This window comes from Mauremys reevesii, linkage group 26, assembly GCF_016161935.1.
Source record: "Mauremys reevesii isolate NIE-2019 linkage group 26, ASM1616193v1, whole genome shotgun sequence".
Lineage (NCBI taxonomy): Eukaryota > Metazoa > Chordata > Testudines > Geoemydidae > Mauremys > Mauremys reevesii.
The window spans coordinates 6,335,063-6,352,081 of NC_052648.1; the positions used below are offsets into that span (position 1 = coordinate 6,335,063).

A 17,019-nucleotide genomic window follows, 5' to 3' on the forward strand; every position below is an offset into this window, starting at 1 on the left:
CCAGCGGCCCCACGCCCCGGCTCCTGAACGCGCGTCCAGCTCCCGCCTCCCTGCCTGCTCGGCCAACCAAACTTGCACCCTGCTCCCTCTGCGGGCCCCGCCTCAGCCCGTTACTAACCCCGCCCCTCCCAGCCAAGAAGAGCTTCCCATTGGTGGCGGCCGCAGTCAGTCAGGCCTTGTTTTCAGAGCCAGCGGGGTAGGCTGTGCGCGCTTGTCGCTCGCTCGGCGGGGCTGAGGGGGAAGGAGGGAGCGGGCGGGCAGAGCGCCGAGGGGTGGGAGCGGTGCTAGGCCTGGCAGGAGGGGGCGCAGGGGTCCCGGGCTCGGGGGTGGGGGCGAGGCCGGGCCGGCGGGGTCCCGGGCTGAGGAGGCCGGGCCGGGGGTCCCGGCGGCGGCGGAGCCATGACTCTGGAGTCCATGATGGCCTGTTGCCTGAGCGACGAGGTGAAGGAGTCGAAGCGCATCAACGCCGAGATCGAGAAGCAGCTGCGGAGGGACAAGCGCGACGCGCGCCGGGAGCTCAAGCTGCTGCTGCTGGGTGAGGCGCCCCCCCCGCGGCCGCCGCCCCGCGCCCGGCCGCCCCCGGATCCTTTCCGTGCCCCCACACTCCGCCCTGGAACCCCCTCCTTCGCCCACCCCGCTCCGGATCGCTTCCTCTTCTGGGTGCCCTGCTGGCCCCCACCCCGTAGCACCCGCCCAGGTCCCCACAGCGCCCGCCCTGATCCCCTTTTCTTCTCCCCACAGAACCTGCCCTGCTCTGGATCCCGCCCCGATCACCTTTTCTTCTCCCCCCACAGAACCTGCCCTGCTCTGGATCCCGCCCCGATCACCTTTTCTTCTCCCCCACAGCGCCCGCCCCGCTCTGCATCCCATTCTTTTCTCTCTTCTCCTCCTCCCCTGGATCTCCTCCCCTCTTCCCATCGTTCCCACCCTGAATCTGGCTTTCACTCCCCTGCATCAGTTACCTTCTTCCCCAGTGATGACTGCTGTGAGCACATCCCTTGTGGCTATATGGGCAGCCCTCTGCATATGTTAAAATGGGGACTCTTCACACCCATCACATGGTTTAAAAACTAGGTCCCTTTTAAGCTGTACATGTATTTGTTGACAGTAATCGTGTTTATTACACTAGTGCCTGAGGCCCTACAAAGAAGGGGTCCTATTGTGCTACTAGCCGTCCTTCCTTCCCCTGTCTTAGAACCCACCTGTTCACCTCGAGTCTAGTGATGCTCTGGAGGCACATCTATGCTGGCCAGACCCCCAGCTCTGCACACCTTTTTCTGCTTATCAGAGTTGACAACTGTCAGGCACTTTGCTGTTGTCCAAAATATAACTTGTGAGGAAAAACAGTCTGGGAAATTTAAAAAAAGCAGGGCCTGGTAACTTCTAAACAGCTATCTTCCTTATTCATTCTAGATTTGGAGTAATTTTAATATTCAGTCTGGGGGCTGACTGGTTTTTGTTTTTCTTTCATAGTGGATTTTGTGTTAAAATTGCTTTTGACCTAAGCAGAAACTTCAAAATTGAAATGACTCTTAGTCTTAAAAAAATCCTGTTGGAGAACTCAGTTGGACCTACTGACTTATTTGTGCATGAGAATTTTCATTACTCAAACTGGTGTAATTTATAAATTGTTGGCAGGCTTCTGGGTCTTTCATTAACATCGCTTCATGAAGGAGTCATCTCTGCCTAGTCTGGTGGTCTCTGTGGTCTTCTCCCTCCTTTGTTAAATGGGGGAATTTATCCAACTACAGCTCCCAAGGTCCCTGGGTGCCATTCTTTTCCTCCCATTCTCTCCTCCAGCAGGGCTCAGAGATGTCTAAACCAGCCTGCAGGGAGAAATAAAGATAAGGCAAAGTAATTCTGAAGTCAAATGGAGTCATAAGAATGGTGCAGGATTAGCATTGGAAAGGAAAATAGTCAGGACTAGCTCTAGGAGTGGGGCCCCACTGTATTAGGATAAGGACATACCTGTTCAGATACCACACAGGTGGAGTGAGTGTCATTTAAGTATGTAAACAACATTTTGTCTGTGTTCATATCTCCATCAGCATACTGAGGTGTCTCGTAGTACCTCCGAGGTTCCTAGTGGATAGGGAATCAGTTCTTCTATATGGTTTTCGGAGAGCTGCCATCATAAGTTTTCAAAAAGTAATAGATTACAGACTTTAATGTTAGCAGGAAATGTAATGCTGGGGTGCAGCTAGCCCATAAGCTACTCTTAAACCATGAGGCCTATGAAAACACTAAGTTATTGCTGCTCTTTTATTGCTGCTCTTGTCATGGGCCTTGTCATTCATTGTATCTGTGATTTCAAATCAAAATGGGAAGCGGGTCTAATTAAACAAGGCTGTTAATTTGGTATGTGTACTGAACTGGCATGCCAGTCAGGGATGTTTGAAGATGTAAGGTGTCCAGTTCCAAATCCACATGTGGGTATGTCTGCATCAGCTTTCACAAGCTAAGCGAGGCTGGGTCTGGCCAGGAATGACTGAATAGGAATATCTAGGTTGATGCATAGTGGTGTTACTGATTGAGTAAATGGCACACTTTCTTCTTAGCCATTAATAGTACAGTATCCCAGAAGCATGTTAAAAGCATGTTGGAGGTGCTGCTCTCCAGGTGAAATGTAAAACCAGGTTTCTGATCACTTGTCCATATTCTTAAGGCTGAGTCTATACTAGGGAACTTTCCTTCCCCCAAATCTAATTGGCTTTAAAAACCGTTAATGTGAACCAGTTTTAAAACTGGTTGTACCATGGTTAGAGTAAGCTCCAGGAGGTCTGAACCATTCCTTGACTCAACTAGTTTGAAAACTGATTCATTTAAAAAAACAAACAAACAAAAAAAACCCCTCAAGATGCCTGGACCCTGGTCTACAACTGGCTCCAAACTGTTTTAAAATCAGTTCAACTAAACTTTTTAAAAAACAAGTTAGGATTTGGGGGGAGACATCCATAGTTTAGACATGGCCAAAGAATAACAGTGTTAGCCCTAATAACTGCATTCTGCCTCCTTATATTCCATTTTCACTTTCAACAGGGTATGATACTCTTCACTGCCTCTCCTAAACTGTTACGTAGTATTGTGCACTTTTAAGCTGCAGTCACATTAGCCCATAAAGGGGGTAGTGCTAGTGGTGGGTGAAGTTAATTTCCTCTGTGTGGTTCATAAAGTCATTCAGAATCCTTTGGTGTGTATGGTGCAGCATAAATGCAGATCATATTAGTTAGAGAGAGGCATTTTCTTGGTTAAGAATTTTGGGGAGGGCAGAATATATTTTAAGAGAGATCATATAAACAGTAGAGTATCAATAAGAATGTAGGGTAAGCGGAGGTAATTTCTTCCACACTGCTTTGCTGTCCAGTGTGGTGTCAGTCGGTTTATATTGAAGCCTGAATTAGAAATATTGAGTGAAAAATAAGTGCTGTTATGAGTTGGACTGCTAATAAATAGTGCTGTTTCAGTGCTTCAGTTACTGCCCACTGATACTGGGCATACATTAATCTTTTTAATGAAGAAAATGAGGTTATTTTTCTTGTGTAAAGTTACTTTGTCCCAGAAGAATATGAAAGTAAGCAATGGGTGCCATTGACCCAACACATGAGTTCGTTTTCAAATGCATTTGTCATCAGCAACGCGTATTATAAACTATGTGGCTTTTATGGGTTGACTGAAGGAATGATGAGCTCAGATTATTCCGTTGTCTCAACATTATCATATAAAAAAGGTTCTTATGAACACAGGAGACTATCCTCACTTGTGTTTACGGTGTTCCATAACAGTCATGGTGTGTATATTGTTGAGGGACCGAAGCCAAGCCAGGAGGCGCATATTTAAAAATGGAAGGTCAGGGGTTGTGCATTTGATCTCTTGTGTGCTAGAATAAGTGAACCTAAGTTAGTGATCTGGTGCTGAAGTTTGTATTACAGTTGCATCATCAAAGTGCTTTGAGACGCCTCTACTCTTTGTTGGTTACTGTGGTAAAAGCACGAGGAAGTGTTTCTCACCACAGTGTACTCAACCGCAAAAGATTTCACTTTCTGGGTTTTTTTGGGGGTTGGGTTTTTTTTTTTTTCGGTTTTTGTTTTGTGTGTGTGGTGTAACTTTCTAGAGGAGACCAAGATAGCTAGTTAGTGGCAGTTACATAATTTATTTTAATGTTCAGTAAATGGAGACATTAAAAAGCCTAGCAGAATTTGTAGACTTCTTTTCTTGCTCTTTCTGGTTAGGTGTTTGTTGTTCTTTTTTCTGCTCGGGTATTTGTTTGTTGCCCTGCAGAATAGACATAGGAACTTCAGAATCTACTCATAAGGAGTTATTATGTGCATTTGTGATAAATGAGCCTCTGTCGTTATACGTCGAACCCCCCTGATTTCTAGTTGGAGATCTGATGGTTCATGTTGCTGAAGCCAGGGATTTTCCATACATTGTGTCCCTGAATCTGGAGAGTTGAAGGATTTGTCACCTTCCTAATACTTCTTAAGATGAGTGTGCGCCTGGGTTCATTACCCTGGTAATCTAGTAATACATGAGTCAATATAATCAGCAAAGCTCCATATTGAGGCAACTTTTCGTTAAATGCACATCAACTGCAAATCTGGGAAAACTTCCACAAGAGCATTCTGTAGAATGAATGTACGTATTTCTGGAGATTGGACAGTGTACAGTTGCTCTGTGAAGGAATTAGCTGCAGAGTGTGTAAAGTGGCTATGGGGGGACAGTCTGTGGAAGGCATATATGGTCAATCCTTACAGCTGATCAGTAGCCATATAAATGAATACATGCAGAAGAGGCCACTGGAGAAAACCCGTTCTCCTCCAGCGCTAGTTGGGTCTTGATTGTGACAGGGCTGTGTGAAGCCTTTCTTTGCCCACCCTTTCTCCCTCACATTTACCCTGCAAGATAAGAAAGTTTTCACTTTGTCCCTTTCCTGCTCTTTATTTTCATCACTGAACTGTCACCTGATGCAGCTTACATCTTTCCTAAGCCTAGGATGGCAGGAATGTTGATCTGCCCACCTGACTGTATGTACAGAATGCAGGCTTTGAAAGAGTTAGGGATGTATGAAACATCCAACCAGTGCAAATCTATCTTGCCTTCACAAACACGTATTAAAACAGTGTAATGAGGGAGGCTTGTACTATGTGATGAGTGGTGTGTTGTCTGCATTGTACTTTGCCCAAGCAGCACTTGCAGCACAGCCTTTTTGGTTTCAGAGCACATTCTTGCCATCGCTTTTCTTTTATTGGAGATGTTAGCTGTTAGTGCTTGGCTGTGTTGAAGCAACACTCACTTGAAATCTAGTTAGTTAATTTTAAAGTCTTTAGTTTAAGGTATTGCACCTACCACAGAGTTTGCAGAGTCTTCACTGCTGCTGTGCAAGAGACTCACACAAATGGGAGAGACTGACTAGGCAAAGTACTGTTGAATGCCACAGTGTAACAAACAGAAGAAACAAGAAAGACTCTCAAATCTGTGGGTTAAAGTAATCTTCAATGTTACTTGGAACAATAGTAGGTAAAAGCTTTTAGGCAAAAGAGTAACTTTTCCTAAAACTTTAGCAGTCCTCTTACCAAAATTAACATAAGCCACCTATCTGCTTGATACCAGTTGCATTCCTCTTACTTAGCCCCTAACTGATAAAGGATGACTTTGTCCATTTCAGCAGGGATAGAGATTGTTAGTTCAGATGTTTGCGGCATCTCAACTGTGTCTGGACTCTTTATTTACTAATTCCTGCTGTTTGGCCTGCTGGTCTGTTTGTTTTTCTTTTAAAACTCTGCTCAGCAGTAGAGATTTGAGATTTCTTTTCCTGGTCCCCTTCACAAGTTGTTTCTCATCCGAACTTCTGAAGATAGTGATCACAAATTAATCCAAAAAGGATTACCACTTCACATGATTTTTTTTTTTTTTTACTTAAATATATTTCACTATCAGACAGTGGTTTCAGGCCACTGAGAGAAAAAAATATGTGGTACAGGTAGTTTTTTGATCCCTTCTTCCTTTCAGAGCTTCTCTTTCTAATATATCGTGTTTATATATAGTAAGGAGACGTCTACATTGGGTAGGGAAAGAGAGTTTGTACTAAAATACTGAGAATTCTACTGGAGCTTTTATGATCTAACAGCCTTCCCCCACATCCTTTGGCACCCCAGTTTGTATAACATACTGATTTAGGAATATATCAGGGAGTTTAGCTGGAGCTGTGATTATAGCATCGAGCTGAATTGTATGGTAATAGGTTAGGTGTGACTGACGGATGGGGCTTTTTGAGGCAGGATATGAGGGAGTGGCTGTAATGTAAGATTTGGAGTGAATACCAGAATTGCTTTAAGCCTGTCAAAAAGAACAAGTGCTCTTTCCATCATGGTCAGTTAGGCTTATGGTTGCCATCGGATGGGCCCACCAGGACCACTATATAGACTCCCAAAAAGGAACTGGAGAAGTAATAATCAGTGGAGTAGATCCACTTGGATACATTAATAGGTGCAGTGGAGTAGGATGCAATAATAGCTTTACTCCTTCTGTACCGAACCTCATTTGTGATCTCTATTGACGTTTTCCCTTTGTTTGGTCTCTTCATTTGCAGGCACTGGGGAAAGTGGGAAGAGCACATTTATCAAACAGATGAGGATAATTCATGGCTCAGGCTACTCTGAAGAGGACAAAAGGGGCTTCACCAAGCTGGTGTACCAAAACATCTTCACTGCCATGCAGTCCATGATCAGGGCCATGGAGACCCTGAAGATCCTATATAAATATGAACAGAATAAGGTGAGCCAAATTGCAGAGCTCCAGCGAGCCATCGCTTCGTTGCTTGGTGGATTTGCTTCACCAGTTCATGTTTGTCTGAGGGTTTTTTTTAGGGCACAGTTGTAGGTTCTTGCCCTGTATTTGTGCTGCCTTTTGCACTATAGCCGCTACCTGTTCAAACTTCCTGGTAATTGGCCCCGTATGGCAGTTGTATCCTCCACTGCTTCTGTGGTACTATGCCGCTCAGTGGCTTTATTAATAGGGGTGTCAGTAGGGAGTATAACAGTTTTCATTTGGCTAGACATGTGTGTTCTACTTCTGTGAATTGTCCCACCTAAAAATTTCTAGGGGCGGGAACTGATCTGCACCCACCTCACAAAGACCAAAGCATTTTGAAGGTGCTGGGTCTTCCTCTGTATGACAGGTGTCATTACCGAATGCCGGAGGGTGCATAAGGGCCCAGAAGATTGCACTATTAGAGTGACACCTACTAACAGCTGCAGATGGAGATCTGTCAATTTTCCTTTTATTAACTTTTTTTTTTTTTTAAGGATTTGTAACTCAACACAAACATTTATTCTGGGATGAAGCTTGATTTACAGGATTTTGGAAACTTTTGGGCTGGCTTTAAGGTGTATGAGTGCAGATGATTTTTAAGTGTGTAAGTGTCAAGAACTTAGATGTTAGTATGCTCTGCTGTCCCAACACTTAGTGGATTTATTTTTCAAAATGAAATGGTGCAAAAGTTATACCAGGTGTATTGTAGTTGCTGTATTTTAACTTTTTTAATAGCCACGTAGGGACTGGGAGGCTTTAGGGGATTAGTAATAGGCTGTGGCACCTTTCTTCTCTAGATCATTGGACCAAATTGAGGCCCAAGTCAGTATAGACTTGAAGATATCACTATTAAGTTAGGGGAGAGGGATAGCTCAGTGGTTTGAGCATTGGCCTGCTAAACCCAGGGTTGTGAGTTCAATCCTTGAGGGGGCCACTTAGGGATCTGGGGCAAAATCAGTACTTTGTCCTGCTAGCGAAGGCAGGGGGCTGGACTCGACTCAATGACCTTTCAGTGTCCCTTCCAGCTCTATGAGATAGGTATATCTCCATATATTATTAAATGGAAAAAGAGTTGAAGGGCTCAGATGAGTTCTTAATGACCAGGTATCCACATCACAGCTGCCTCTAACTGGCTGTCTTGTTTCCATTCTCAACAGAGGGATCAAGGATTGAATGGTTCTTGAAGGCAGAACTCCCCTTTTGGCCTTTAGAAAGAATCTGTCTGGGCCAATGCTGAGGCATGGGTGTGGTATGAGGATGCTTCCATTACCCGTGTTTTCTCTGGGGTGTGGTTAAAGGACTCTAGGGGCTATAATCTGTCACCTTCCACGAAGGCTTAATGTACATAGGAAAGCAAACTAGATTAAATTCTCTCTTTGAAGAAAAGTTTAGTGTGGGTGAACAGAAATTGCTTCTCATTGCATCCAGAAAACCCTTAGGAATTGCAGTGTTGTTGTGTGTAGTAGCTGTATTAATACAACAGGCTGCAGTGATTACTTCAGTCCTGCTGCACTTTGTGGTGTCAGTTTTGTTCAGATTATCTTTTTCCTCCTCCATAAAAGAAGAGGCCTGGATTATAGCAGACTGCAGTAAGGTCTCCCACACTCTTAAAAATGTAGGCTAAAAGCAATTAAAGCCTTACAGTGAAACACTAGGCAGCTACATTCTGGTAATAAAATTGACTGCACTCCCCAGTCAGGCAGTCTGGGACTCCATGCTCTCAGATCTGTGCTTGGGTTTTGGTGTTTCTAAACAGTGGGTGACTTATGCTCTAGCACAACTTGGTAAGTTAAATTCAGAGAGTCTGACATTTCTGTTAAGGATCACGTGATGCTTCCAGGAGCTTTTACAGATGTGGCTGGTACTGAGAATATAAAATTGGTGTTTTTCCTTTTAACCTGTTGGAGATCTAAGTACAAATTGAATGGATAATTTGTAGATGTCTAGTCTGCCCATTGCTGTCCTGTTGCAGGTGATGTAAGCAGCTTGACCAGCATCCAAGATGTAGCATTCCTGGAGCCCTTCCAAGGGGATCTAGGTTTAATGTATGCTCACTTGTCTTTCACACTTCTATCCTCAGACCAATGCACTGCTGATTCGAGAAGTGGACGTAGAAAAAGTCTCAACCTTTGAGCAGCCATATGTAAGTGCAATTAAGACATTGTGGACTGACCCTGGAATCCAAGAGTGTTATGACAGGAGGCGAGAATATCAGCTCTCTGACTCGGCTAAGTAGTAAGTATATAAGCACTCTGGTGCGCTGCTGGATATCAGGGCCATGTTGGCTAAACAAAAGCTTCCTAAAACTTAGTTGGTGTCTACAGATGCCTGAATATGGTTATCACACCGCAAACTGGTGCTGCTGTCTTTCTTTTAGTTTTTGTAGACTATCCTCTTTCCTCCTATTACTTCACCCTATGATATAGGTGTATCTATCTGCTAATGATTTAGTCTGGTGGGGTAGTCTAGGCAATGTGGGTGTATGCTTCTGGGTTTGAACTGTAAGCATATGCCTCCCTGCCTCTTCAGTAACTCTGGTTCCAAACAACTGTTATCACCGTGCTTTTTTGATTCTGGTTTTGTGGCTTCATTTGTTACACACACACACACACACACACAGAGCTCAGGTGGGAGCAGGGGATGGGATACATTTTTAGTACTGGAATGTCTGGAAAATCCATACACTCTTGTAGCACCACCAGCTGCTTTCCACGAGTTCTGTTGGGTGATAAATGGAGCTGTTCACACCTTTGTCCCAGGATGCACAGGTGGCTATGCAGTGCCCACCCAGACCATCTCTGTACCCTGTTCCTAGTTCCTATACAGCAGAAATGCCACTTTCCCCTGTTGACTTAGTCTTATGGAGCCATGGGTTGGGGGGTTGCGGGGAAATCAGGTTTTGACATTTGGAGCTGTTGCAGAATGTCTGAGCACATAGAGACTCTGGAAGATGGCAGTGCGTTGGGTCAGGTACAGATTTTTTTTATAACCAGAAGGGCTAGGTAGTTCATTTTAAATTAAACTGAATTCTGCAGTAAACATTGGAAATGCCAAAATCCATCCTATAACAAGGACTTTCTAATGCACTGATTTCCAGAGACCTAGGAGATGGTAACGGTTTCCTAATTCTGTTGCCTTCATGCGTCTCATTTGAAGCAACAAGTATGAGAAGAGCTGCTTGTATCTGCTGCTTTGCACATGGCCTCCTCTCTTCCCTTGACTGAGATAGAAATTGAATGTTTGGCTGTAACTTTGAGGTGTAACACATGGCAGTTACTACGTCAGAAGAGATTCTAGGGAATTGCTGTCAATTGATAGGAGACAGTCATCAAAATTTACATGTGGAGAAACCTATTAGGCCGCCTTGGGATTCAGTGAAAGGTTGTTCCCTGAAGTATGACTTCCAGTACTTGGTCCTGTCCCATTTTAAATGATCCTAGTGATGCTGCTAGCAGTCAGATTTCTTTTGGTGTCCTTAACTTGTGTGTGGGGGGAGAGAGGAACTTATGGCTATAATATGTTGAAACTCCCATGAGTGTGAGCTAGTCTAAGGTGCTTTTTTTTTTTTTTTTCTTTTTTTCTTCATATGCCTCTCACAGCTACCTTAGTGACGTGGATCGAATCGCAACCCCAGGATATCTACCAACCCAGCAAGATGTGCTACGGGTTAGAGTTCCTACAACCGGAATAATAGAATACCCCTTCGACCTAGAGAATATTATCTTCAGGTACTGAAGCTGTAGCACATGCTATACTTGTTCTCTCAAGTGGGACTGAACTGGGGGAGCACTACTCTTGGCTTCTTAAACTACTGATCAAGAATATCCATGTTCTTAGCTAGGGAGGACTTAAGTGCATGTTTGGGAAGGGGGGGGGGGATATTCTGTGTGGTCTCTCAACATGGTATGATTAAGTTGATTAAGAGCATCTGAGTGAGAGGAGTTGAAACCAATGGCTTCTGGGAATTGAGGAGGGTGTTGGTTAAATGGAATAGTTTTGGTACTAGACTTGCTGATTCTATCCAGAGAACCTGAGGTGGGTATACAGCTGGAATTGTGGCTCCTCCTGTGATGTGTTAACATGCTGGCATCTGATGAGCACATAACAGCTCACCAGCCCATTGGACAAACTGTTGGTAGCTTAATCCACCAAAGGAAAAACTAAGCCTTCTTCTGGCAACACTGGTTTGAAACATAACCTTTTGCAAGAAGTTCTTCTGTCTTCATGCATTGTTGAGGTTCTTTGATCCATATGTTTTTAACTCTAATGAGAGATCCTGCTTTCTCTGTACTGATTCTTTTATGTGTATTCTCCAGTGTGTCTTCCGAAGGTGCTCTCCTATGAATAGCATGTGCCATCAGGATTTGACTCACTTCTGCATCATATGTGTATCTGTAGGCTTAACTGTGCCTTTATACGATCTCCAAATAGACAGTACCTACAGAGGCATGATAACATGTTTGCTACTTTGCAACAGGCATTCTCCTTTATTCTATCCAGATACTTATCTGGTCCATGCTGTCATAGCTTCTAATGTTGTAGATGGGGGAAGAGTGAACAAGTGGTAGAAAAAGAGACTAGAAACCTGGACTTGGGGTTCAGTTCTTAGCTTTGCCATACCCTGAGCAAGTCACTGTCTCTGATTTGTATTCCTCATCTGTGAAATGGGAATAAACGTTCCATTGAGAGATAGGGACTGGACTTGGTTGGCTTTGTTTTATAATTTTTTTTGGAGATCCATTTATAAAAGGTGCAATAGAAGTGAGATGCAGGTGTAATATAGTGATTTAAATTAGAGACCCAGTATCCTGATGGTTTTTCTTAGGCATATGGTGTGAATGTGTGGTTGACTGGGTTTTATGCATTGCCTATGGATTAGCATAACTCCATTCAGCATAATGTCCTGGGGAAAGCCAAATAATCAAAGGAAGTTCTTAACCTCAAACTTTCTCTCACAATCAGAAGTTTTAATATGAAGCCTTAATATCAAAATGTAAATAGCTTTGGCTTTTGGTAGAACAGGATTTGAATGGATTTGCCAGAGTTTCTTTTCAGTCTCCATAGTTCAGGGTGATGGATGAGCCTAGTTCCAGAAGCTCTGCTCAGTAAGTGAGGCCAGAATGCAAACAGGAATGAGGATGCTTATATTTGCTATCAAACGGGTCAAACGTGGAGGTGGCCATGGAATTAGCATTCAGAGAACTTCCTGTTACGCTGTGTGAGCACAACTGCTCGTAGAGGACACATGTTACTGTATCCTGATGCCTGCTTCACTTGGGGGGGGAGAAAGTTGTTTCTCTCGTTCATATCCTAGTGCTTTGGGTGCAAGCAGAGAAGCTCTTATTGATCCTTGACAGGCTATTGCTTTGATAGATTGTATGTCTTTCTCTTCCTTAGAATGGTGGATGTTGGGGGTCAGAGGTCAGAACGAAGGAAGTGGATCCATTGCTTTGAAAATGTGACCTCCATCATGTTTTTAGTAGCCCTTAGTGAATATGACCAAGTTCTAGTGGAGTCTGATAATGAGGTAAGCCTGAACAGGAGTAGGCCCTAAAGATGAGAGGAAAGTGGGGAGGGTCTTTCTGATTTTTCTTGGAGGTTGGTACTAAACTGCTTGGTGCCAAGAGAACTGGAACTTGAATTACTAGTAACTGTTGTTTTTGGCCTTCAGCTTTTCCCACTACAAAGAGAGAACCTGGGGCTAAATGGGTCATGGCTCTTCTGGAAACAGGGTACAAGATAGTTTGAAATGCACAGTGCAGAAACATTCTGATGTCAGTGGGTGTCCCACAGCTTAGATTCTCTGCGTCCCTGATGAAAAGCCCTCAAGATCTTGTACACGTTCCTTTTTTCCCTTCCGTGTTAAATTTCCCACCCTAGATACCTTGTATCATGGCAACCATCTTGCCAAATAATGGCTAGTCTCTTTGAGAACATCATTATAGTTCCTTGACCAGCTAAAGAGTGGCTGTTAAGCAGCAGCAGGCACTCCATCTTGTGAGCCAACACATACCTTTGCTGGGAACAAATCTTCATGACCAGAAGTTGATCCCAGATCTACCACATGATAATGAAAAGCATAAAATGACTTGGGCCAATAAGAGGGCACATTGACTGGCAAGTAATTAAAACCAGCCAAATTAAATTAAAGTCAGTCACAGATGTTGCACTGGTTTCCTATGTACACGCTCCACTGGACCAAAACTGAAATGGGACAAAGGTTTCCACACAGGACATCTGAGGTGTTATGGATGGGTTCATGTGTCTAAGATCAGAGATGGCCAGGTTTTCACAAATGAAGGTTTTTGGTGTGTTGATGTGGTTTATTTCTTGCATCAGAACCGGATGGAAGAGAGTAAAGCCCTTTTTCGGACCATTATCACCTACCCGTGGTTCCAGAATTCTTCAGTCATCCTCTTCCTCAACAAGAAAGATTTGTTGGAAGACAAGATCCTGTACTCCCACCTTGTTGACTATTTCCCAGAGTTTGATGGTAAGTTTTTTTTAAAGAGGATCTTTCAAACTAGAATGAACCTTCTAAATAAGGGGAGGGGGAAGAAAACAACAACAAAAAAATACTTCACCTGTGAGATTTTTAATTAGGTATGAATTCATATGTTTGCTGCTTTCTTCTGTCTGATTTACAGTGAAATCATGCTATAAAAATGAATGTTACAGATTCCGGGCTGAATTTATTGTAGGATCGAGTGGTGTTGGGAGGAGACAAACCCTTCATTGGGTAGAAATACTTTTTAATAAAGAGCAAAAGTGGCGAGTAAATTTGAATATCTTGATCTTCGTGTAACTTGTCAATTCTGACAGAAAAAAACAGCTGCAAACTTTTCATAGATTAACAATTAAAGAAGCTGCCAAATGTCACTAGAAACGTTGCTTTCCGTAGGTCTGTGCATGGATCTCAGCTGAGCTGCGATTATTTTGATTTCAGAGTATTAATTTCCGTACTTGAAATATACATACTTGTGTAGAAGTTATAGACATGCAAGAATTTAGTGGTAGGAGAGATGGAAAACACCAATGAGACCATCAAACCCCTCCTGCAGTCCCTTCGCATAGGCTAATTTGTGGACTGGTCAGATCATCCAAGTCTTTTTGATGTTGGTGTTGAAAAGCGTCAGGCAGGGTAAAATCCCTGTCAATCTGCTATTCCCAACTTTGGGCCGATAATACCTTCATGATGCAGGGAAGCTCCCATTTGGGGTTAAGCTCTTCAGCATAAACAGTGTTTTCTGTAACCTCTGATCTGCAGATCAATCTCCCACTAAATTGGATGATGCCAACTCTGTATGAGATTGAAGGTATATGGGGGACAGGAGAATAAGGTCAGACAAGCTTTTTTTTTTTTTTTCCTAAGCCCTCTCCTACCAACTCTTAGCCCTTTGAGGCAGCTGAAAACTGCTGTCCGGGTAAAGGGAGAGCCATCTTTTTTTGGTTTGGGCCAGAGCTCACTGGCGCAGTTGGAGAATCCTCTTTCCCCCTGAAGAAATTTCTATCCGTTCGGTCTTCCAGGCAAGCTGCTTGCCTCGTTATGGGCTTGTAACAAAACAGGTCCTAATTAGTCTTCTTTCCAGCCCTGGAGTCTCCTGCCCCCTGGTGTCAGGAAGTATCGACATCTCTGAAGTCTTTACTTGTGTTAAATATTAAGAGGTTCTCACACTACTCTGGAGATCATTGGTGGTCCATGGTGAATTCATATCTTCAGCAGCTAAATCACAGTAGAAGGTAGCAGAAAAATATGTGAAATGCTTTCCTAATATTACTTTTCCAGATAACCAATTGCTGTAGCTGCCAAAGGATGCTGTGTGATTTTTTTTGAATGTGAGGTGGTCGATGATGCTCTCTCTCAAGGTGTGGGTCATGCTATGGAAGCAATATGAGAACACCAAGCACTTCAGATAGACAGACACCTGGTGATGCTCTGTAGTCTAAGGAGCTACTAGTTACATAAAGTGAACACTGACTGCAGCTGCAGTTCATAGCTCTATAAACCTGGCTGGTCAGAGAGTAAATGCTACAGGTGGTTGTCTGAGGGTTGTTTCTTGATTCGAATCCGATTTTTGTTCGGCATGTAGAAATAATGGGAACTAGATCTTGTGCTTCAGGGCATGAGATGATTACTGCAGAGGTCAGGAGGAAATCTACAATCCTCAAGATCTGCATTATTTTACAATTGACTAGGTATGTTAAAGGAGACATTCATTTACATCTACTATTTGCAATTTCAGTATAGTGGTCCAGATAGACTGTTCTTCCGGCAGACTATGTCAGATTCTGTGTTTCATAGATCAGAGTCTAAAGCAGCCTCTCAAAGCTTGTCATAGCTTGGTATTCTGAAGCTTAAAACGCACCTACTAGGATTTGACCAGTCAGTATTAGGCATAAGATGTTCCAGATTCCACGACCGAGGGAGCTACATTTCTTCTTCTCCCCTTTGGTCACATAACCTCCTACCCTTGGGGTGGGGGGTGGAGAGAAAGCAAACTAGCAGTTCTGGGGTTTCAAACCAAGTAATGGACTGTGCACAGTGTGGTTTACTGTTGCCTTTGTTTGCTGCAGGCCCGCAGAGGGATGCTCAGGCAGCCCGGGAGTTCATCCTCAAGATGTTTGTGGATTTAAACCCAGACAGCGACAAAATCATCTACTCTCACTTCACATGTGCCACAGACACGGAAAACATCCGTTTTGTCTTTGCTGCCGTCAAGGACACCATCCTACAGCTCAACCTGAAGGAGTACAACCTGGTCTGACCTGCTCTGCCCCTCGCCCCCTTGGGGGGCCTCCTTGTGAAGAAAAGACAAAAAAAGAAAAATTTAAAAATTACAGGAAAAAAAATCTTAATTTTTAATGATGTAATGATTGCAAATTGTCTGATCTGTGGAGTGGCGAATTTGCTCAGTGTTATCCTGGAGTCTCATGTCTCTGTCCACAGAGTAGTTGATTTCATATTTTTAACAAATTGCTTTTATTTCACAGTTAATGGGGGGGGGGGTACACCTCACTCTTCGGCACCTTGTTCACCTCTTAATTTTTGCCTAAGCCAAGGCAGCCTCATCTTGGGCTTCACTTTGTCGCTTAGCCGCTTTTATTTCCCTTTTCATTCCCGTGGTCTATATAGAGATCTAGAACTTTTCTGGCCAAGATTGTAAATTCACTGGACTGTGGGAGTGTGGAATGCTACTGGTCCCTTTGCCTTGTGCCATAGGGTGCCTCTGGTGTAATTATTAATCCTGCTTGCTTTTTGTTCCCACCCTGCCCTCCCCAAGGACACGCCCCATGGGTCACTGTGATGAAATGTTGGGGAGGAACAATTGCTCTCCATCTATAGCAAAAAACCCACAACAACAAAGCCATCACTTTTCCATTCTTTGTACCGTTTAGTCTGGGTTACTTTTTTTTTTTCCTTATCAATTATAAAAGGTTTGGAGACTGTGATTATTATTATTTTTTTTTTTAAATTATTGATGTTCTATACATAGTTTGCTACATATTGCTGTATTTTGTTCATGGACTTTCAATGATGGGAGCTCTTGGAGCGATAGCTGCTGAGCCTGGGGAGAAGTGCCTGACTGTATTATTATTATTTTTAAAAGTAGGCTCAATTTATGGAAAGAAACTTTCACTCTGAGTGGAGTGTAAGGCATCAAGTGAGCGACTTCTCGACGCAGCGAAGATCAGAAGCTCACTGCATAATTTTGTGGCATTTAAACACCAATTTTTTCCGATTGAAGACCTGAGGTGTCACGTGCCGCGCTTCGGTTCTCTTGCGTGCTGTGAACAGCAAGGAAATCCTCCTCATGTTTTGTGCCAGCTGTGTGCATTTGTAAGGGTGCTTCATTCCTGCCCAGCTCGCAAATTGCCTAGAAAGGACCAGAGTTGGGTGACACGGACTCTGGGGTGTGGGGAGGATTCTTACTGCTTGAAAAGATTGTGAAAAGTTTTAGGAGGAGTTGAGGAGTTCTATTACTATTTTCCTGTCTGTGCTCTCCCTGAGACAGATGCTGCTGTGGTTTTTTTTTAGAGGAGCATGGATTCTCTTTGGAGCACTTGCACAGATATTTGCTCCAGAGGTGCAGAGTGCCTGATAATTGAGAGTACAGCAGCCACTTTTGGAGTGTATTGCTGAAGTGAGAATCCTGGGGTGGGACGGACAGCAGGCTAGTACAGGGGAAGGCAGCTGGGTTTGTTGATACA

General features: G+C 43.7%; 1 protein-coding gene across 2 annotated transcripts; it reads left to right on the forward strand.

Annotated features, from left to right (window-relative positions):
* Nucleotides 1-318: 318 nt before the first annotated feature.
* GNA11 (G protein subunit alpha 11) lies at nt 319-16,260 on the forward strand. Of its 2 annotated transcripts, none has more exons than XM_039515289.1 (7): nt 319-535; nt 6,590-6,774; nt 8,891-9,045; nt 10,410-10,538; nt 12,208-12,337; nt 13,150-13,303; nt 14,597-14,677. In XM_039515289.1, exons 1-7 carry the CDS (start codon nt 400-402, stop codon nt 14,611-14,613), a joined length of 906 nt encoding a protein of 301 aa, XP_039371223.1. In that variant the 5' UTR covers nt 319-399; the 3' UTR covers nt 14,614-14,677. The 2 variants fall into 2 exon arrangements, with proteins under 2 accessions (XP_039371223.1, XP_039371222.1); XM_039515288.1 differs by lacking the exon at nt 14,597-14,677 and adding an exon at nt 15,385-16,260 and having other exon boundaries at nt 400-535.
* The last annotated feature ends 759 nt before the right edge of the window (nt 16,261-17,019 follow it).